Source organism: Pelmatolapia mariae, linkage group LG12, assembly GCF_036321145.2.
Source record: "Pelmatolapia mariae isolate MD_Pm_ZW linkage group LG12, Pm_UMD_F_2, whole genome shotgun sequence".
Taxonomy (NCBI): Eukaryota; Metazoa; Chordata; class Actinopteri; order Cichliformes; family Cichlidae; genus Pelmatolapia; species Pelmatolapia mariae.
The window spans coordinates 9,898,397-9,921,494 of NC_086237.1; the positions used below are offsets into that span (position 1 = coordinate 9,898,397).

The 23,098-nt window shown below is 40.0% G+C and overlaps 1 protein-coding gene and 1 non-coding gene across 2 annotated transcripts; both read right to left on the minus strand.

Annotated features, from left to right (window-relative positions):
- Window positions 1-279: 279 nt before the first annotated feature.
- Window positions 280-385, minus strand: LOC134639554 (U6 spliceosomal RNA). The gene has a single exon (XR_010095368.1). It is a non-coding gene; the product is annotated as a U6 spliceosomal RNA (small nuclear RNA).
- A 1,850-nt stretch (window positions 386-2,235) lies between these two features.
- On the minus strand, window positions 2,236-22,646 carry zgc:110329 (uncharacterized protein LOC550500 homolog). Its single transcript, XM_063489641.1, has 8 exons — window positions 22,330-22,646; window positions 16,164-16,349; window positions 13,919-13,993; window positions 12,336-12,431; window positions 11,015-11,131; window positions 9,175-9,225; window positions 8,188-8,304; window positions 2,236-3,785 (listed from the first exon to the last, which is right to left on the minus strand). The coding sequence occupies exons 1-8, from the start codon at window positions 22,414-22,416 to the stop codon at window positions 3,456-3,458; spliced, it is 1,059 nt and encodes a 352-aa protein (XP_063345711.1). The 5' UTR covers window positions 22,417-22,646; the 3' UTR covers window positions 2,236-3,455.
- Window positions 22,647-23,098: the final 452 nt, after the last annotated feature.

Consider the following 23,098-nt stretch of genomic DNA (forward strand, 5'->3'; position numbering starts at 1 on the left):
TTATTGTTTTTTGTGAGTTTTCAGCCCTAAATAAAGGCTCGCCTTTTGTTAAGTCCAGTTTTGTCTCCTCGCCTCTGTCTGCTCTTGGGTCCTCCACTCACTCCACACGGTCTGCCCCGGCAGTCCGTGACACTGCAACCAGACCCAGGTAGTGTTACCCTCTTCCCTGGGGGGGAGAGAAGCAGACCGCCCCGACTCCGCAGCAGCAGGGAGGCCCCATATTCCAGACCCCAATTGGACGGCCAACTCCTCCTCCCAGCCCCCCCGCCCCAACAGGCAACAGAGAACGGGGGTGTGTGAAGACTCCAAACCTTCCTTGCTCAGGGGCCATGCTAATCTTCTCTGTATCGTATCCAATTTAGCGTACGCGCTTGCCGAAGCAAGCACCAAACCTTCCTCCGCCCGCTCATATGTAGTGTTGATGCATGTGTGTTCTAAGGTGCATTTAAAACCCAGGGGGGCATGGAGCTACCTGCCAGAGAGCAGCAGGTAAGCGCATAGCCCCTCCCGATAGCCCTCAATGTATACGTGTATTTAAAATTGAGAGGTGGGCAATGGCACCAGAGATGAGGTTGTAATATACATGATATACATGTTATAGCACAATCCTGTATAATGACATGGGTTTTATTGGTCTGCGGTAGTAATATATTTTGTTCAGTAAAGCTTGCTTGACCTTGTCCAAAAAAAAGCTCATTCCTAATGGCTTCAGTTCTGTGGATGGTGATAATGTAATGACCAAAAACAAAACCATATAATTTTACTTCCCTGGCTTCCTTCATCACACACTGTTGGTCGTTGACAGCGTATGCTGCAATGACTGGTATAATACCAGCAATTTTCCAAGAATCCTGGGACTGTATATTAGTATTTGAGCACAACACATGACCTTTGCAGCAGGTCACGCTGATATTAAGCCTCTTCTGTGACAGATAAAGCTGTAGAAAGTAGATATGTACGTGTCTACAAAATCCATGTGTAAATTATCCCAATCATGGCTTATCTGGTTGTGCTCACATCCTGCACTCGTGCCATTGAGGGTTTTCTTTTTAGTTTTAGCTGAGTTCTTGTAATGATTCCACCCAGGGTTGCGTGATCGTCTAGGTGATGTGCCTAGGTGAAGAACGATGACCTGCAGACAGCGAGCGAGCTGTGTGCATTTATGCCTTGCTTGAGAATTAAAAAAAAAAAAAAATAGGGCTTATGGAGGCAGTAAGTGAAATGGGGTGAGGAAAAACAACAAGAACTTAGCCCCAAAAAAGTAACAGTCTTTCTTGGTCCTAAAGGCAGAGGCCAATTCTTATCTACATGTGGACCAAGATCATTTTTGGTCTATTTGCATTTTGTCTAAGACAGAAAGAGCCAATGGCAATGCACTGTGAGCAAGTACTAGGAAATGGGGGGAAGGAAGATCTACCTTTTAACAAGAAACCTCCAGCAGAACCGGGGTCAGGCAGGGGCATGCCATCGAGGTCCTGAAGGCTAGGAAAGATGAAGCCACTGTCAAAGTGTCTAACTGCAGTTTCTGAAGAGGCCACAATGCTGGCTCCAAAAGTAAGTCGATCGATGATGTGGTAACCCCTGTCAAATAACTACACTGAACCGGACTTCTTGACTTTTTTTGGCGTGTCTGTGCATTTGAATGAACCACGAATGATAAATATTATGACCTCCTGTGAGGTGCAGCATGTCTAAAAAGACCCTGCTCCAACTTTGGTGCACAAAACTCTAGCAATGTTATATGTCTGTTAGTTAGGATACTTTATGGACACAGGTTGGCCTCCATAGGACTCCAAAGTTCTAATATGGCAGCCAAAAAGCCAGTTTTGGAGTTCAGACACCTTTAAAATACATCCTGCCCCAACAGGATCTTTGAGCTTAGGTCGATATACCTACATGCAGAGTGGTTTTATCCCTCTGAGGTCTAACATGAACTTGGCACTGTCCCTTCAGTACCAAAACTAGAGAATAATTTTCAAGTCAAGCATTTGATATTCTGATAGCACAGAGTTAGAGTTTAGGGCTAGGATACTTTTTAAAGAAGACGTCACACATAGAAATCCAAGCACTTACTCGGATTTCTGGCAAGTCATTTATTGTTGCTTTATCCCCTCAATTTTCTGGAAAAAGTTTCAGCAATGTTTTGAGAGAAATGCTGCTGTTGTCAAATAATTCCTTTTGGAGGTCATAAGAGCATTTTATTCTTTATTCTGTTCATATGCAAACAGCCCTGAGAAAAAAAGAATTAAAAAGATCAGTACATAAATTCAGCTTTATTGAAATGAACAGTATTTTGATACAAGCAGGAGCTGAGGGAAAGCTCAAAACCGTGCACTGCTCAGATACAAAAACTGCCACTGTCAGAGTTGTTGGCCCACTGGATTAGTAGTCTGGATAATCCCTTTATAGTTGTTCCTTTAAAAGATGGGAGGAATAAAAAGATTAGTTGAAAAACATGGAGTAGATGGACCCCTCCCCCTCCTGCTGAGAGCCAAAAGCTTGATTAAGAATTCTGCAGGAAACTAAAGTCTTAACTTGTGTAGTAAACGGAAACTCCCTTTATCCCTACACTGAAAACTTCCACGCCATTCAAGTCGTTGTGGCATGCGTCGACCTGACGTGTAGCTGGATTTCTCACGAGGTTCCCGTTGGGTTACGTAGAAAGTTACAGCGCATGGTTAAAATGGGGTTCTGGTTATTGCACAAGTTATGACGTAGTTGGGATGTAGAAGTATAATTCACGTGTAACACAAACTGAGTTTTCTTTTGTTGTCTCCTGCGACCCCGCTTTAAACTTACTTTATATACAGTACAAAACATGCATTCCATGTTATTCCACAACTATCAGTCTTACAATGTACACCGACTTCACAAAATTAAATAGAAATCATAATAAAACCAAATAATACACAAACTCTATACATCCGTCACAGACGCTACACGCAAGACATACTTGGCTACTCCTATTTCTCCAACACTTTTAAAACAAACAAAAAAAAACCCCAAACATTTTTTCAAGGTTTTATAATTTATACACCACACTGTGCTCTGACTACTGGGCTATTTTTAAAATAGCCTGAGGTAAGCTTTAGCACATGAAGACATCCTGTAGTTCATTTTCAAAGGCTATACAAATTAAATTAAATATGATTTAGTGCCACAAATCATTGAAGATCAACAGACACAAACAAAAGAAATGTAAAAAAGGTTCCTGTTGCATGTTGTTCCCTCACATTTTTTTGTAAACAAATTCACCCACAAAGTGTCAAAGTACATTTAGTCACTTTAACTGACCAAATTTTGTTTGATCAAGTTACAGAAAGTTTCAGTTATCAAGTAGTGCAACACAATTCCAACAAACAAAATTACTCTACAGTGACAGAAAAAAAGGCAAAAAACTCCCAAAAGGCATGACAGGTCAAAATAATAATGATAATTTAAAAAAAAAAGACCATTCAGTGTTCCCTTTTATGCTTGCGGCCAACATCTACTTCATCCAGGCCGGTGGCAGATCTGGACTGCTGCAGTTTTTGGAGCTGAGAGTGTGTACGGAGCGGCTGCTTCTTGAGCTTCTCCAGGTGAATATCAATGGGGTCACGTTCAGGCTCTAAGACTGGGACGGGCAGGTAGCCACCGTCCCTGGGCAGGCACATGCACCATCCGGCACCAGCCAGGTCCAACTCGCTGTAATTAAACTTCTTCAGTTTGAAGTCCACCATGTCAGCTGACTCGCTCATCTCCACCAGAAGGTTCCAGAAGATGCAGCTCAGGACGATACCCAGCAGCTGCAGGAAGAGGATCAAGACACAATCATCCTGTCAGTACTCATCTGAGTTGCTAATCATGAAAAATTTATCAAATAATTGTTATGATAATTTTTTCAAGGGGGATCTAATGTTTTCCCTTGTTTTCTGTCATATATACAAGGTGGAAATCTGCATTAAACATAGCCAGTTTGAAACAATGAGGTCAGTGTACGTGCAAGTAATCCCTAATGGGAAAGGACTTCTTTAATATGGTCATCAGAGCACCTTTAAAATGAAGGTGACTTTAAAGGCAAAGGGGCCAAAACTGCTCATGTCAGATAGAGGACAACCTGAGGGCCTAAAATAAGATCAAGATTATTTTGCACTGTGAATCATCCAAAGCTACTCTAGTAGAGTCCAAGATAAAAAACAAAAACAACCCCCCCCAACAACAACAAAACCCCCAAACTGATGTATCATCAAAAATCAATTTTCTGTGTGCAATGCATTTATTAACAAGGCTGATCAATGATGCAAAAAGCATTTGAGAACTACTAACAACTCCCATGTGCTTCTTACGTGCAGGTATCTTAGATCATGCCAAGCTAAGGTTCGATATATTGAGGATTCATGCTGCTCTGCCCAAGGACTCTAATTTGCTGCATAGACCCCGACTTCAACTCAAACAAAAAACATGTTTTGAAGACAAGTCGTTCTGCAAGATGTTAAGGCAATACTCTGCTCTAAGCATCTTTTTCATCTTTGTCATTTATTTGGCACCAAGTCAACAAACAGTGCTGTCGAATAGTATTTGACCCTTTCCTGATTTCTTAATTTTGTCCAAAAGTCAGTTTTTAAATTACAATTTAATTTATTAAGGGTAAAACGTACTTTCTAACTCTACCTGGCATAAAAGTAAGATAGCATTTGATAAAAAGATAAAAAGAACATCACACCAACATTCAAACATGGAGGTGGTAGTGTGATGGTCTGGGGCTGCTTTGCTGCTTTGGGACCTGGACGACTTGCTTGAACTTGACTTGACTGAATCATAAATTCTGCTCTCTACCAGAAAATCCTGAAAGTTCATACTCTGAAGCTCAAAGACACTCAGGTTATGCAGCAGGACACTGATCCAAAATACCAACAAGTCCACCTTTGGGTGTTTCACTTCCCTAATCAAAGTCCAGACTTCAATGAGAATGAGATGCTTTAGCATAACCTTAAACAGGCTCTTCATGCTGAAAAAAACTCCAATGCAGCTGATTTTTTTTTAAAGTGCAAAGACAAGTGGGACAAAATTTCTCCTCAGTGATGTGAAATATCTGATAGCAGTTATTGGTGCTAACGGGGGCACAACCATTTATTAGGTTTAAGGGTCACTTTTTTCACACAGGGTGTGACAAATATGCAAAACGAAAATCAGAAATCAGGAATGGGACCTATACTTTTTCACAGTACTCTATTATTGAAACAGATTTTCTGTTTAGGTTTGAGGTTGGATTCAGTATGGAAGTTCAACCATCCATTCTCTTCTGCTTTTCCTTATCAGGGTCACAGGGGGGCTGGAGCCTATCACAGCTGTCATAGGGGAGCACGGTGGTGGTTAGCACTGTTGCTAATGTCCGACTCCACCATCAGGCCAGGGCCTTTCTGTGTGGAGTTTGCATGTTCTCTCTCCGGCTACCTGCCACAGTCCAAAGACATGCGGCTATTGGGGCTGGGTATGGAAGTTAGAAGAAGAAAATGCTACTCATCCATGCAAGTTCTTTGCTGTCACTTATTTGACCTTTTCTTTAAGAAGCTGGTGGACAGATTTGTACTATAGCACTTTTCTACTCAGTAAAAAGCACTGAGCACATTCACCCACACTCTCCCTCTCTCTCTCACGCACACACACAGTGCTTTTTTCTACACATTTAAATGCTCAGTAATCATTTGAAACAGATTATTTCAGTTGCCTAAGGACAGCTGACATGCTGACTGGAGGTGGATCAAAACAGCCATCTTCCAATTAGTGGATTAGTGGACATAGTTGTGTTCTATACACTGCACACAATGCCAGTGTTGGTATGTGAACTAGTCAGGGTTTTCGCTGATGGCAGTAAAGCAGCAGCAATAATGCAGAAGATTTGTTCTGCACGTTGGTGCCAGAGCTGCTCTTTCATGTGCTGAACTCACAACAGTGGACTCTGTTAATGCGAGCTGCCGGCACAGTTTGGCAGAGAAACACTCACAGTGGTAACAGAAAAATTCCATTCATAATTTCCTTATGCAGCTTCGGCCATTACTCTGCTGTGAAGAGAGTCATGTGAATGCCGGCCCTGCAATACAATAGCAAGGCAGCAGTAGAGCGCCCTCTAAAATGGATATGTTGGAATGCATTGTATTATAAAAATGATATCCAGCTGTAACAGGATAAAAGTAGCTACTCTTTTCTAAAAGTCAAGTCAAATCAGAAATAAATTTAGAATTCAGAATGAAAATCAACAAACAAAACTGGGTGCTTGCTAGATTCCCAACACTTGATCAGCTTCAGCTGTTTCCAAACAGAGAAAGTCCTCCCAGAAGGACACCTGGCATCGCACATGCAGATTAACCATTAGAGGTTGCAGGAGACCACAAATTAAATAAATGATTCATTAGTATCAGTTTATGCAGAGTTGAATGAAACATCACTTTGAACCCACACAACATATGAATAAATCAGGCATCAACATATAGTTAGTGTTGCTTGATGTAATGTATGAATGTGTAGCAGAATGTTCATTATAGCACCAGTGTGGCTAAAATGATCTAATCTGAAGTCCACCCTGTGGAACTTAGGCCCTACTGATATCGGGGTGGTATTACCTGGGGACCTCTATTAATTCGTAATATTTGGGGAAGTCACCTGTGATCTTAAACCTGTGCAATTAATTTGAAAATATGTATTTTATCCAAAAATGACAACATGCTATTAAATAAAAATAACGGCATCAGAGTGCACTGCAGTTTCAAGGAGACAGACATACAATTATCCACATTTGGCAAAAGGAGACTACTTTGTGAGGGAACACACGGAGGGTTCATCACAAGATGCAAAAAAGCAAGAAACGGTGAAGCCAGGTTACAATTTGCAAAAAGAAATCTGAAAAGCCAGAGCAATACTGCAGCAGGATTCTTTGGACCAGGGACACTAAGATTAAGCAGTGACACAATGACACACAAAAAATGCCATAGTTTATGATCAGAACCGTGCAGCATAACTTATAAAACACAAATGTAGTAGTTTTAGTTTGGTGCCATGGAGACATGGCTCACAACGACACGGGGACAACAGTGATTAGTAAAAGGCATCCTGGAGTTTTAGATGGTAATAAAGTAGAAATATTCTGCATTGGCAATTCTGCCAGGAAGACCCACTAACAAAGAGCACAAATGCTTTGGCAAGCCTTTACTACAGCAACAGAAAGCAGCTGTAATAAAGGGCTGGAACATATACAAGTAAAAGAAACCACTGTTTCCAGATATCAAGCAGCACTCTTTGCTTGATCTTATTTCTATTCCTAACAAAGTGCTAAAAATAACCATTTTGTGTTTGATTATGTCAACTTGTTCAATTATATTTTGGAAGCTGAAAGCAGGGGACTGTGTAGAAAAGCAGCATCTCTATGGTTATTGTCACGGTTTGGTGAAGACCCTCAAATAAAAGCTGAACGTCTGCGCTGTGTAAGCAAAAGGCAAAGCTATAAAACAAGTGGTCCAGAAATATTGTATTGTGACACAATGTATGATGGGTATTTTACTTTTGTCACAACAAAGAGAAGATATAAATGTGGTAACATAGTTAACAACCACCACTGCAGTGGACACATTTTATTACAATGAGACTATGAAAACAAAAACAACAACATCCACACTCACTAAATATCTGTACGTTAACATGTTTCCTTATTTCCTCTAAATATTCATTTTTTCCCCAGTCATCAGTGGAAGCGGCATCATGAGGTCTCCACTGAAGACACAGTGTTAAACTCTGCTGTTAAGAACTTCCTATTATAACCTTATAATGAATCCATGATGCACAATATTCCTCTGTAGAGGTTGTATGAAATCTAAATTCATCCACAGGACAGTTTGTGTCCCGCCGTCTGTCCATAACCTCAGATTTATTAAACATTATTAAGCAGTGAGACTGTCACAATTGGGGCTACTGAAGGAAGCAGTTGAAGGTTAGCTTAGGCTTTACTGAAAAAACAAATCCTTTTTTTTCTGGCAGCAGAAAAGGTAGACTCTTTCCCAGTTAGGAAAATTTAAAAGCAAATGAACCTAACCGTCAGAGTAAGTGATGGTTTACAGTTTTGATAAAAGCATTCTGCGGAAGAAGTGCAAATGGTTTGAAAGCAGGTTTCAAAAAGAGTCGCGTTTCAGTGAGTCGGTGCCTCGAGTTTTTAATTACCTGTGGCAGCCCAATGGCACAGCAGAGTCCAACGGTTTTTCCAATGTTGTCACTCATCCAGAGGTTGACTGCGTGGATGCAGCCTCGCACATGGATCAGCTCATGCAGGGTTTCACGCTGATACACAGACCAGACGAAGACAACAACAAGACAGTTTCATTTTCAAAATCAAACTGAGCTGCTGCTAAAAATAAAGCAGAAGTAGAGAATTTCGACAAAGTACAAAACTGTAACACTAATTAGCCGCAACATTAAAACCACAGACAGGTTAAGAGTTTAACATTGATCTCTTTACAATGCAGTGACCAGCTGGGGACACTCGTGTGAATTTATGTTTTACATGAACACCAACAAAAACACTGGTACAAGCCAAACACACTCCATACAAACGGTGCTCCCTGATAGCAGTGGCTCGTGGAAGGAAGGGTTCAAGGAACCCAACAGAGAGTTCAAGGCATTGACCCGGCCAATAGAAATCCTCAGATCCTGATCTAGTCGAGCGTCTGTGGAATGTGCTGGAACAAGCCTGACACCCTACCCTAAAACCCACAAGGATTCTGTTGCCAGTGCTCCGGTGCCAAACACAACAGACAGTCAGATTTGTTTGTATGTAGATCTCCACATTAAAGGAAAGACCGATTTGGACAGCGGTGTTTAGAAGAGATCAAATTACATTTAGTCACCTACAGAAGTGGTTTCAAGTCAAATGTTGACAGGATTGGACAGAGTAAGGCTGTCAAAAAAAGCAGCTGCAGGACTGCAAGATTCACTGTAGATGTCATATTACTCGACAGAAGATCAAGATGTCGGTATTACGAAACAGCGTTTGAACAGAAAAACAACGACATCTACTTCAATATACTTTTGTGCATTAGGAGGTGTGCATGGTGGTTGTGTTGACCCGTATATATGAGATCTCCAAAAATGTTGATGTTATGATCCACAGAAAGAAAAACCATGTGATAAAAGTTATTATGTTGTTCCTACCTGTTTATCCAGAGTCTGGTAACCACACAGGGTGTTGATGACTTCTCCCGTCTGTGCAAAGAGCAAAGATGTCCAGAGTCAGAAACAAGATTTAAGCTGAGCCATGGTGACCAGAGACACCACCATGGGACCATGTAGACTGAAGCTCCTCACAGGGGGTGGGTGTTCCTGTCCCCTGCCAACTAGAGCGTAAACTCAGGCCTTGGCAAAATGGCTGCAGCTATGACAGATAGGAACTGATAATGGCACAAACATAGCCAACGTTCAGCCTTCATAAGCAACTCTTCTATCTCTGCTCTGTGTGTGTGTGTGTGTGTGTGTGTGTGTGTGTGTGTGTGTGTGTGTGTGTGTGAGAGAGAGAGAGAGAGAGAGAGAGAGAGAGAGAGAGAGAGAGAGAGAGAGAGAGAGAGAGAGTGTGCTGGATAACTTTGTCATTAATTTCTTCAGCACACTCCGCTGCTTCCAGAGACGCTATCAGTGCTTTGAGCACAAGAGCAAGAATGATACTCGGCATATGGGAGATGAAGGTGGCCACAAGTGACCAACATTTCCTTTAGAGAGAGAACTCATCCAAAGGCTTATACCTTTGATTCACACCCTATTTCCTGTTAGCTGGATGATGTTTTTCTCTCACAAAATCAATTACGAATGGGTTGTGGAGATAAAATCCCCCCTTCTTTCTTTGATAAAGCACAGGCCATCGCTACCCCGATGAGAATTTGTGGACATGTATGAGCAGGACAGAGATAATCAGACAGAGCAGCAGGGCAAGGTAATATCACTGATGACATCACTCTTTCCTGGCCACAAGATATCAGTATTTGCCAATTAGAGGGCTGAAGTGGCTCTAAAATGTGTTCCCACCATAGAGAGAATGTCTGCGAGGCTGGTTTAAAGAGCCGTTTGAGGCCTTTGAAATAACCAAACATACACAAACTTTGTGTTATTCATATGCCCATATAGCCATACACCTGTCTGAAAAACAAGTAGTTCAAACCTAAGTTTCTGCTTTAGCTGCGAGCTAAGCTCTCTAACTCCCAGAGGACTTCAAATGCCTGTAGCTGCAAGCAAAGGAGTAAGCAGCAAATCACTTTTCACTGACGGTGAGTTAGCAACAAAAGTCATAGCCTCACACATACAATTATCTGGTAACCACGGGAACATAAATGTACAGCATTAAAGCATTAAACTATTTCCATATCTCCAATGAAGAGGGAAATCGATGTTCAATCAAACGCCGATTATTCTAACTCGGTTAGTCTTGGTGTAAAGAAAGAGTCATCTGATCGTGATCCATAATTAACAGAAACAAAAAGCAGCTGAAGTAAACATTTAGATATTTAAGTACAAATTTGCCTGTGTCTTCTTTCCTCTTTTATGGTGTAAACTGTAAACTCACTAACAGCAGAGGAAAACTAATAACATATGTCTGCTAATGTAACCCCAATGTCCCCGGTTATATTTTATACAGTGTCTAGCTACAGTGTTAAGCTATAAATTACACTCTTTGATTTAAAAAAAAAAGAAGCTTAAAGACATTTCTAAATTTGACTCCCTTACATGGGCTCGTGTCGAGCTAATGGTTCAGATGTTCAAATGATTGAGTTTTCTGTGAGCTGATTTATCTTACCTGCTCTTCTTCCTTTTTAAAAAATTGTTTTGTTTGACCAGCATTGAAACTGAAAGGTAACAACTGATTTTGCTCTCAATTATCAGAACTACAATGGACTGGACTCTAGGTGTAAATAAATCCCTAACCAGCACCAGAAACAGCATGGTTTTAATAACAGCTTCCATACCATGTTTGTATTGTCTGTGTATGTGTGTTGTTTGAACTCACCTTGTGGCGAATACAACATGTGTATGGAACCCCACATGCTAGTGGACCAGTACCATTGCAGAAATGGTACTGGTTGACGTTCCAGTCCTTATACTCATCTCCTCCACAACATGAAAACTGGGAAATAAATGAGGGTAAAGGAAAAAGGCCGTTAGGAGCCAAGCATGAAGCAATAACAAAACAAAAGCGTGCCCAATTCAAAGTGGTGCCTGTATATCCACCTCCTACAGAAATGTCACTGTGGCAATGCAGTAGAAATGAAGTGGTCATGTAAAGACAGGAGAGTTTCTGGCAATCAGTTAAAGGCTATCATTTTAAAGCACTTCAAGGAGAAAATTCTCCCCTTGACAAAGGACATCTCCATCTCTGTAATCACCTGGGCACAGCTGCATGCTGTTACACAAGACAGCACACAGATAAGACAGGAGGACAGGCAAGCAGGAGCAGGATTTACTGCACTCTCCACTGATGAAAAAGTCCCTCGATAGAAAGCCTTTGAAAACGCTGTGATAGTTAAGAGGCAACATATCATTTCTGAGTAGACACTGAAAGCTTAAATGTCCTTTTCAGCCGATCTTTAAAGTTCAATAAATAAATATCCTGTATCTGAAGAGTGTTAGGTCAGCAGAGCTGACACTAGGTGCAATCTAAGTGCAGTGCCTATAACAGGCAAACAACTGAACTCGATTTAAATTTGGCTGTCATTCCCTATGAAGCAGTCACGCTGTGCAGCAGTACACAGGCCATGATGTTTACTGTGCCACACCACACAGATTCCTAATTCTGCACAGTTATTGTCTGCGCTTGGTTCCTGCCCACAGCCGTACCATACTACATTTGTATGCAGCAGAAACAGTCTCCTAACGTTTTGATCACATCTTGTACTAATATCAGAGATCACTCTCTGGAAATCCCACTTGCACTTGGGAGCATTCAATCTCGCTCTATGTGTCAAATTAAGGACTTTCTTTTTCAGAATGTGGTGAGCAGGACGGGTGGTACATCTCAGCCCTGCTGAAAAAGAATAGTTCATAACCCCTAAAACCTCTAAAAATTCCTGTGAGTGTGAACTACTTCATGTACAAACTGTGTTTGAGCAAGCACTTCTGAAGGATGAACTAGCACGAAACTGTCTCCTATTAAGGTGGAGCTTAATATACTATAATAATGAGACAATTACTCTGGTTATCCACTGGCAGATCACTGAGTGACACTTTAGACACAGTCTGCAAACACACTCAAGCAAATGAAATACTTAAAAAGTTTTCTGGATAACCTCTAGATGGTACAGCCCACATCCTATTATTCCACGCACCACTACCTTTTGCTGCACGTAGTCCAAGATGTTTTTGAAGTCGAGATCGTCGTAGTAGTGTTTAATTCCTTCTCGTATAGTGCTCTGAAACAAGGCAGACGTCTAGATGACACAGGGAGAAACGCAGAGAAGAAGGGGTCATGGTTATAAATAATGGCAATCATAAAGTACAGCAAAGAAATAATGGGCTGACCAGAGCTGATCATAGTTCTGACTGGGAGTAATGTTCAGTACACTCAGAAGGTTTTCTGAACCTTCAAAGTTTTCTATATTTTGTTATATTTTAGGCTCATTTTAAAATGGATTCAGTTCATTTTCACACTTGTTTTTCTTCAGAAAAACAGACTTTACTTACTAAGTACTAAGTGAAGAGTCTGAATACTTATAAAAAATAAAACCACCTTATGAAGTTACACGTGTTTGCCCGCTCCAGGCACTGAACTAAACCCGCGCCCTCAGGCATCTTTCTTCTTAAAGGTCGTCTTGTTGGCAGAATTGTTCACACTTACCCAGCTTGGTAGGGGAGTGTCAGTGTACCGCAATTTTCAGGCTTGTCCAGTGATATTATACTAGGTTCATATCAGAACTGTGCTACCCGAGAGCATTAACCCATTGTTAACATGGAGACCGTTTCCCCTCAGAAGAACAAGAACACTGGAAAACACTTTCCTTCAGGATTGCACCATCTGGGCAGGGCTAGCATAGTAGGTAGAGTGATCGAAAGGTCGGGGGGTTTGAATCCACTGAATGGCTACCCTGAGTACCCCTGAGCAAGGTACCATCCTTACATACTGCTCCCCGGGCGCTGGATTGGTGGCTGCCCACTGCTTCACTGAGTGAATGGGTTAAATGCAGAGGAGTAATTTCCCTATGGGGATTGTTAAATATCAACAAAATCCCAACAGGATTAACAAAGTATACATTATTTATTTCATTTTATTTTATTATTATCTCTTCCTGCATTCATCCTTTACTTTATTCTGACAATTTTGAACCTGTTGCAGAAGAATATGGCCAGAGCATGATGCTGCCACCGCCATGTAGTGCCTGTGGTTTCAGGCACTATGTACTGAAACACTTCAAATCACTGTATTTTACAACTTGCAATGGTCCAGAAACCTTCATGCATCCTTTCCCAGATCTGTGGATTGCAGGAGATTCATCAACTAGGTCAACGGACAATTCTCTCAACTTCGTGATTTGGTTTTCCATCTGAAATTCCATCAACTGTCTGACCATCTGTAGGCAGGAGTGTGCTTCTGGTAATCACGTCCAGTGAATTCAATTAGGCATATTGCTTTGAGCTTTAGCATCTTAAGGACCTTTACCAGAAGCAGGATGCAGTATAGCATGCACAACCGTGAGTATCATAACAAAGGGCCTGAATACAAATATAAATGAGGTATTCCAGCCTTCCATTTCTAAGAAATAAGCAATTCCAAACTCTCCATTTTGGCTCATCATTATAGAGTTTTGTGTTCAGACTGATGAGGAAACAAAATATTGAAGGGACTGAAAACCATGCAAAAAACACTGCACCGTGGACTGAGTAGACTGCAATAGATGCACAGAGGACATGAGATGTTTACCTTTTTTTCAAAGATCAGAGCTGTGGCGAGAGCAATTGCCTGGAGAAGCAGCAAGACACAGAGAACACAAAGGAACTGTGGAAGAAGAAAAAAAGAGTTACACTGCATAAAAGTATAATGGGTAATGGTGTGCTGACAAACTAAGAAAACAAACTAGATCTATTTTTTTTAAACCAAGAATAAATTTAATTCTGTAATTGAGCAAAATGTGCTCAGTTCTTTTGGTCAACACAAAGACGCACAGCATAATGGACCCGTTTCAGATTAAACATAAAAAATAAATGGATCAATAAGGCAATAAACCCAGCAACACTGAACAGCCAAGACCTGCTGTCATACAGAAACGGAAAAAGTTTAAAGCTAACTGGATTTATTGTTATAAGTATATAACAAATAAAATATAAGTATATACACCCCCGGCTTTTCTGTGGCATGCTTCCAGAACTGTCTCGCCACAACTGAATCCAAACAGGGCCAGCTAACTCATTTTACTTCTTTAACGTGATGATTGACAAAAATGAACCAGGCTGTTGAGTTGTTTGTGCATTATCTGAAAGCTGTGATAAACACTTGTTCAAAGATCATTTATAAGTGAGGAATGGCCTCTCTGTAATTCTATTGTAAATTATTAATAGATTGTAAGAGTTCAGACTTTCAGTTTATTAGGCCACTAACATTGTTATTATTAAGCTTATTGATATTGTTGATTTGAACCCAGTCCTCCAGTATTTAAAGTATTTTTGGTTATTTATTTGAACAATGCACAAATCTGCAGATGTTCTGCTACTATACAATTTGGCTTAAGCATGTACTGATTGGCTCAAATATAAGCTTTAGATTAGTGTCTGTTTTAACAGAAAAAACTTAAGAACAGGCACACTGCTTTAGTAAAACTGTTATTAAATCTTCAATTAATTCTTCAGTTTTTTGGAAACAGAGTTAAACAAAAAACAAAAGAACTTGGTAACTTGGCTTGCTATAAAGAGAAGCAAATACCCGTCGAAGGGAACATAATTTATATTTCCCTATTAACTTCATGTCTTTTACGATATAAAATTAGTTCTTTTCATCACAGTATAAACAGAGGCATTACATTTTTTTTATTGCCAACTTTTAATCCCCCACTTTAATTTAAGTTATTTAGCTATAGCTAATTAGATTGTTACACAGCAACCACAAAAAACATTTCCTTGCCCCCTTTGAGTTTTTTTCCTCCTATTATTGTCAAACCACGAGCTGTGCTGAATTTAAGGAGTAAAGAGTGATCAGTGGTTTAAATGGCTGTGAACTCATTTTTATGCGGTTTGATGAATGTGACAATTTGTGCATGAATATGTCCAGAAACATGTTTAAATAAATGTTTTACTTTTCATTACCCGTTTCATTCTGAAACCAAATGTCAAGTTTACGAAATTATCAACACGAACATAAACATGAATACATTATCCTGTATCAAAAAGAATAGCATCAACACAGATATGGTAAATATAAAATACAGTCATGGTCAGATGTTTGTATACACTCATCACGGTCATGAACGTCTGAGTTTTTAATGAATTCTTTGAACTGTTCTTTTTCCAGGGTGGAATGATTGTACAGCATACATTTTGGCTTTGAAAAACAAGAAGTGTGTGCACACATTTGAATTTGTCTTAGATTTCCACACAAGGCTCAAATATATACACACTCACTAATATTTTCAGTGAAATGTCCATTAGCAAGTTGCACCTTGACCAGATGCTTTTACATCAACAAGCTTCTGGCATAATTCTGACTGGATGTTTGACCATTCTTCTTGGTAAAGTTCATTCAAGCTGGTTGGTTTCCTGACAAGGAGCTGGCTTAGTCCACAAACTGTCAATATGGTTTGTCATTTCTCAAAAGGAACAGTTAAAAAAAACCCAAACAAACTAATTAAAGACCATAAATTACCATGACATTCATGCCCATGATGAGTGCATATAAACTTCTGACCACAACTGTTTATCGTTACAATTAACCTTATCCATTCATGCTTTTTCTTATTTTCTGTAATATACAGGATGGTAGGTGCTCATATTAAACATGTCCAAATCTGAGAATGAATGGATGCAGAGCACCAAGGCCCAGTATAAGATAAACCAGGATTATTTTGAACTGGGAGCCCGCAAAGTGAAACTTTATTAGATTCCAGGAAATATGAAGCTAGGAAATGAGCAGGACTTGCAAGACACATCCCCCACCTGTCCACCTCCATCTCCCTTACCATGTGTAGCAGGGTCTTATTGTCCCGGAGGGATCCAACCATGCCCACCACTGACACAGTGAACATGACCAAGCCCAGCAGGATGAGCACCACGGCAGGAGCCAGGAAAAGACCCTCCAGGGTTCGATTCTTCTGCCTTTCTACTTCAGCATACACTCCCACGCACAGTACACAAAGACCCATCAGCTGGAGACAGACAGAGAAACAGAATCGGGGGGAGGTCATGCGATGAATACGTCAGAAAATCTTATACAAAAAAACTTTATATTTAACTGTATATTTACTGTGATACTGCTTGGTGAGTAGTACAGACTGACAACTTTAAAGGACTTTAAAGTATAAATTTCCTGCTTCAACACTTGCTTTCATATTTTTCAGAATTAAGATGCCCTTTTAGTCAAAACTGTCTGAGAAGAAATGCCAATGCCAACAGACAAGGCTGAGCTACTAAATGGAAACTAAAAGCAGTTTGTTGAAAATGAAAAGGAACAAACAAAAACTTGATATGAATTTGACTGGTATGCTTCTCTTACTTGGGTAAAAAAGCTTTAGCATGCAAACAATTTACCCTGCCTGCTTAAAGGCTGACTCAGACATTTAATTGAGAAGTGACAAAAATCCCTCTTTAAAAAAGTATCTTTAATAGTTCAGCAAAGGTCACTTCCACATAATTTCTACTGTCACAGGTTACTTGAGGCCAGACTAACAAATTATTGTTAGGTGAATGTGTTACTTCTCAGCCAGGATGAGGCTCCGGACCACTCAAAATTCAACTATATCTGTCCATCCAACTTAGGTCATAGTGGGGGCTGGAGCCTGTCTCAGCTGTCATTGGGCGAGCAGCTGGGTACACTCTGGACAGGCAGCCAGACCATGACAGTGTTAACACAGAGGACAGACAACAGTACACTATCAGCCCACGCCTCCTTCTGTGGGAGGAAGCTGGAGAACCTGGAGAGAACCCATATAGGCACAGAGAGAACATGCAACATGCAAGGCCACAGCCAGCCAACTACTGCACCACTATGTCAACTGAAACATAACCACTAACTGACGTTACACAGAGAATGAAAGAAAGTGAAGTCACAACTGGCAATTTATAAGCCCAAACCATTTTACACTTAAAAGGAGGAAGCAGCGCAATAGCTCAAATTTTAAGTTGCGATCGGAAGTGAGAGGCTTCAGGCTTCACACAGCTGAGCAAAGACACCCTGCATGTACAAGATTGCACTGGTCTTTAATGAGTTTAATCAAGATCACACAAAGAAACTTTGAATTATGAGTAATGACCTGCTGAACCTCAATCTATGCTAGGTTTCTTGCCAGTCTTTATCACTTAGAGCAAAGTTGTATCACTCAGTCGGACAATGCTGTATACCTAATATGGTGCTGACGCAGTCAAAATCAAAGAAGTTACTGCAATACATACATAATTAATGTTAATTAATTATGTAATTACATGATTAATGTTATGAAAAATTGATTAAACTGATCCACAAGGCCAGTAATGTTGTGTCTGGTGTTTGAGAGGCGGATGTCCACAATAAGGACAATGCTGGACAATACTTCCCACCCACTCCATGACGTGCTGGCTAGTCACTGGAGCACATTCAATGAGAGACTGAGATGCACCACTGAACTACACAGGAAATCATTCCTGCCTGTGGCTCCCTGCACAACTCCTCCATCTAATGCACAGTACACAGTGCAACAGTTAAACCCTTTTGCACATGCTCTACAGTAAAATAAAGTTTTACAGGTAGAGTAAAATGTCAGTCTGTATATTTCACCTCTGCAATATTATGGATATTTATAATTGAGCTTTCTGAAAATATTAGAGCTATTTCTTATATTTTGTAAACTTTGTAATATATTATATTATTTAATTTAGTTCAGTTTGTTACTGTTATTGTCTTGGAGCAACTGTAACCAAACAATTTCCTTAGGGATTAATAAAGTATTCTAATTCTGATTAAAACCAAGAAAGAGTGCAGGAGAGAGTTTTGGTTTTTTTTGTCAAGCATACTGAATTAAACTTCTGGGTAAACTTTTAAGATAATTTAAAATGTCCTTTGCGTTACTTTTGATTGTTGAATTTTTAGGCCTCAATTACGGCACCATGTGCCTATTTAGGCTCGTTTTTCATCAATTCATCCATCCATTCTCTTCTGCTTATCCTTAACAGGGGGGCTGGAGCCTATCCCAGCTACCATAGGGCAAAAAGCTTCATAGATCTTGTCACAGGGCTAACACAGAAAGACAGACAACCGTTCACATTGAAGCGGGATTTGCAGTCCTGCAAATGTGTCCGTCTGCATACGGACAAAGTGGGGGGACGCATGAGGAGACCCGAGATGTGCTCCTGTGCAGTCCTCCAAGATCCTGAGTGTGGGTTGCTGAAGTAGATGACGTAAGCGAATGCTAAATGTTGAGTGGCTGACAAGTGGGCCGAAACAGAGAAGGTAGCTATAGCGGAGTTCACTGGGAAAAGGAGAACCCTGTACAAAACTTCAAAGATAAAAAAACAAAGCATGAAAGGTTCACATAGTGGCTACAGTGACACTTTTTACTGTTTCTAAACTCTTTGTTTCACGTCAGCTCTTTGTATGATACAACTTCACTCTTCTCTCCACCTAGCTGACCAACAGCAACTGCGGCCCACAGACCGACTGGTCAGCAGATGGAGTCGACCTGGTCAATGATCTTACTGTGAGGTAACAGTTCTAACCCACCGTGCCACCGTGTTTCATTTCTTCTATACCATCCCAGCTCACAGCAAATACTAACAAATACTAGCCCTTCAGACTTCCAACCATAATTAAAAGCAGAGATTAGCCAGTGTATTTTAAGTTTGGATAAACAACAACACCAATCCTACAGAGAAAGCAAAAACACTGGAGCATCTTTTAGCCTGCGTTCAGTTAGTTTTGTCACTCTGTGCAAATCAAATCAAATGAGAGCAGAATTACATTGTTGCTGCAGTAACACAAGGCAGGAAATGCTCCCTTCAGACATTTTCAATCTGCATTATGCAATATCAGTGATGATGGCCTCATTTTACTGCTTAAATTCTCTTGTATGGCTGATTTAGGAATCGTTCCTAAGAGATATGACTAGGGCTGCACGATTAATCGTTAGAAAATCGCGATCTCGATTCATACTTATGTGCGATCTCATTTCCAAATGACAACGATTAAAAAAAAAAAAAAAAGACGACGACGATTGTACCGCATTTTGATCCGGGACGTAATCTGCATGAAAACAAGCGCTCACTCTTCCTGCTCAACAAATGACAAGGGCGGAGCCTTATACCACGTTATACAGAAGCTGTGCCTGTGATGCTCAAATTGGCAGGGAAAAACAACGGAGAACACCTCAGGGATGACGAGGAAGTGACAGGAGAAAATCCGTCTGGGTCAACCACCCAAACATCAATAACGGGAACCTTATACAGCGCTTCCCTATACACGTCGAACTCCTGCAGGCACAAAGAAATTACGGAGGCTATTACTTATCACCTGGCTAAAGATATGGCTCCCGTCAACACTGTGCAAAACGAGGGATTTAGGAAAATGATCAACACCCTAGACAAACGCTACACAGTGCCATCCCGCAACTATTTTTCTATTGTTGCACTACCTGCTCTATACACGCAGTGTCGAGCAACGGTGGAGACACTGAGAATTTCAAGCAGTACAACATTTTGCGGCAACGACAAAATGTGAGGCATTTATTGTTTTTATGTTTATTTATTGTTTTTATGTTTATTTATTGTTTTTATGTTACGAAGTTGATGTGCAGTTAATAAGTGCAATAAATATTTATATTGGAAAAGAAAATCGTGAGAGAATCGTGATCTCAATTCTAAGCAAAAAAATCGTGATTCTCATTTTATGCAAAATCGTGCAGCCCTAGATATGACCTTTATAGATAAAATCTAAAGTAAATAATCTCCCAATTTATTAAATGTACAGATTCAGAAGCTTTGGTTTCTTGTAAACAAACCCCTAAATGGGCTGGAGCTGCCCTCGTTGCTCACATAATGTTGGATAAAGGCAAGAAAATGTGAAAGGATTGTAAGGGGCACAGAAAAAGGGGCAAAATTGTATGTTGGTGAAACACAATGATCATCATTACATAATCACAAACAACCCCAGGTCCATAGTCACACCCTTGCGTTACACTTTGGTGTCCAGACAGTTTTATTAGTTACTTGTTACTTTCTGCTGACATATGAGAAAAATAGAGGGTTGTTTAACTAATGGAAGTGGTACAAAAAGGGAAGGACCAACCCGTAGTTGCTTCCCTGTTATTGATTTTCATTTGGAAACAGAGGCAATCTGCTTTAAGAGTAGGGCCCATCTACTTCAGCTCCATTTACAATTCACTAACCATCTATAAAGCACTGGCAGATCCTGTACATCTGGTTTATTTCCAATATCAGCACTAACCTTTCTCACAGAAGTAAAGAAGATAAGAGAGTTAACACAAATGGATCACAAACCCCAAAAACCACATTGGGTTGTGAGGGGCCCAAAAACAGTGACACATTCACACAATTCTGTGCGTGTTTGACTTTAATAATTAAGCATTAAGAGAGAGACACAGGTGAAGGCTGACTATTTGAACGGTAGTTTGCAGTGCTAATGGAAACAAGTTAAGCTTATAGCTTATATATAGCTGGCTGTGGTGCAAACTGAACATTACTCTAACATTCTTTCTGGAATTCATTCTTTCTGGTGGGGTTATGGATGCCGGGAGGCAGGGGAAGAAAACACATGCTAAGAATGACTCATCTTTACTTCTTAATGCCCTTGCAAGACATTCATGGACTCTTCCAGCATTTTAAGTGGTTGCTAGATCCTTAATTATCACCAGCCGCTTTATGAAGGAATAACACGAGAAAATTCAAGCAGATTGTTCATTAAGCTGCCAAAATTCCTGCAGGGATAGAGAACTTCTGCAGCTAAAACTAAAGTTAAAAGGTTAAGTGCAACTTACTAAAACAGAGCTGTACATGCAATAATGAAATGTCAGATTCTGATGTCACCTTTGCATAAGTGTGACTGACCTAATGAAACTTTATGTCAGTGTTTACATTGACAAAATTTAAATTAGTTAATTTATCTGCTGGGCTACTTAGGAGCCAAAGAAATCTGTTTCTGTTTGCTCACCTTCCTTCACCTTAAAGTAATAAACTGAATAATATGTGTGTAATAATGTTATTTATGTACATTAAACTATTTGTACAACCGCGATGATTAAATGAAGATAATCGAATGAACATGAATAAAATACAATTTCTGGATTTAACCTGCATAACAAAAATGATACGATATATTATTAGGAATTATAATAAGGAAAATAACTCAAATTAGCATCTATCAGCGGGGCCGGATTTTCTGTCGGCGTATTATTTACTCACGTCATCGTACCTTTAACTGGATCCAACGCCCTGCACCACGATGCTGTTTGTTAGTCCGAGCCCCCGGTGTATTGTTTCAATGCCAAATTGAGGAATGAATGTCTCGGCATTGTCTTATTTAAAAGGCAGGTGTTATAACAGGTTACGCTTTGGGACGATACATGAGGCCTTACGGGAAAATGTCTTTCCGCAGACGTAACCAGCTAGCTAGCATCCAGACAATTCCAAACCGAAACCCATTGGAAAAACACACCCAATTTAATCCTACATTTCCCAACACAAAGTAGTGATTAGAAACTCTTAATTTCCTAATAATTACAATATTTTAGTAAGTGTGGAAAGTGTGCTATCGAACACAAGACGGTTTCTTTCAGTTTGATCACACATACATCCAATCTGAAGCTGTGCCCCATATGTAGGTGGAATTTAGCTAGTGTATAAGGAAAATCAGTGATTTCCATTCAAATTACAGTGCAAAGACCATTTATCTTTGTTCAGTGATATATGCCGAATTCCACAGTAGATTATGTATTTTTGCAATATGGCTTAGGTTATATGCTACAAAATACACATGACTCTACAGCAGGTGGTATATATTGAAACACCAGTGCTTTCAATGATCTTTGGAATGATGTCTTGGCGATGATACTGGATGCTTAGGGTCTTGAGTTAGCAGACACTGTTGCAGCGCAAATGAACTTACTACCAAGGCTGACATTAATTTTTGGACCAGAAACTTACCGAGAAGAGCATTGAGTAGATATTTAAGGTAAATTTGATGAAGTAGTAGAAGTAGTTGGTTTTCCTTAGTTCATTGTAGGAAGGCATGGTTGCTTGCGATAATAAAGCTAGCTAAAAAAAAAAAAAAGCTAACTAGCTATCTCTCGTTTACTTCGAGTGATATAAAAAAATTAATGAAAAATAAAATATTCTCGAAGAAATACAAAACAAAAACTTTTAGGAGACCTAGTTGTGTTTTAATAACGTAGCACCTCTCATTTCTCATATATTATTGTGGCTCACCACCGAAACAAAACCACTTCCGTGCGGCCGGTCAGTCCACGCTTTGTTTTGACTACATTCTTAAAGGGGCAGTGCACACAACCTCATTTACTTCAATTCAGCAGCCAGATACTGTACACCTGTAACAGCATTTGTTGCTTAGTTCAAGTTCTTGCACTTATTTATAGATATTTATTTTTGTAACGTTTATGGGAAAAACATAGCAATGTAAACCAAGACAGTCTGTATTTTAATCAAAGGTGCTCATGGCTCCGTGAGGTAGCATAATGCAAAATGAAAAATGTTTGTAAATGAATTGGTTTTGGATTAAACAATAAAAAAATAAAATGAGAATATATGTAGTAGGGACTGTTACAAGCAGTGCGCAATCAATGTGCAGTTTATTAGTTACACCATTTCAGCTGGCAGTTTACACAAATATCTAATCAGCCAGTCATGTGGCAGCAACTCAGCACATTTAGGCATGTAGTCATGGTCATGACGACTT

Excerpts from the sequence above, each read along its gene's own strand:
- zgc:110329 (XM_063489641.1), bottom strand. The coding sequence starts at position 22,416 with ATGCCTTCCTACAATGAACTAAGGAAAACCAACTACTTCTACTACTTC. Across the intron at positions 16,350-22,329 it reads TCTACTCAATGCTCTTCTCG|CTGATGGGTCTTTGTGTACT; the intron begins GTAAGTTTCTGG and ends GTCTGTCTCCAG. Across the intron at positions 12,432-13,918 it reads CTCTGATCTTTGAAAAAAAG|ACGTCTGCCTTGTTTCAGAG; the intron begins GTAAACATCTCA and ends TGTGTCATCTAG.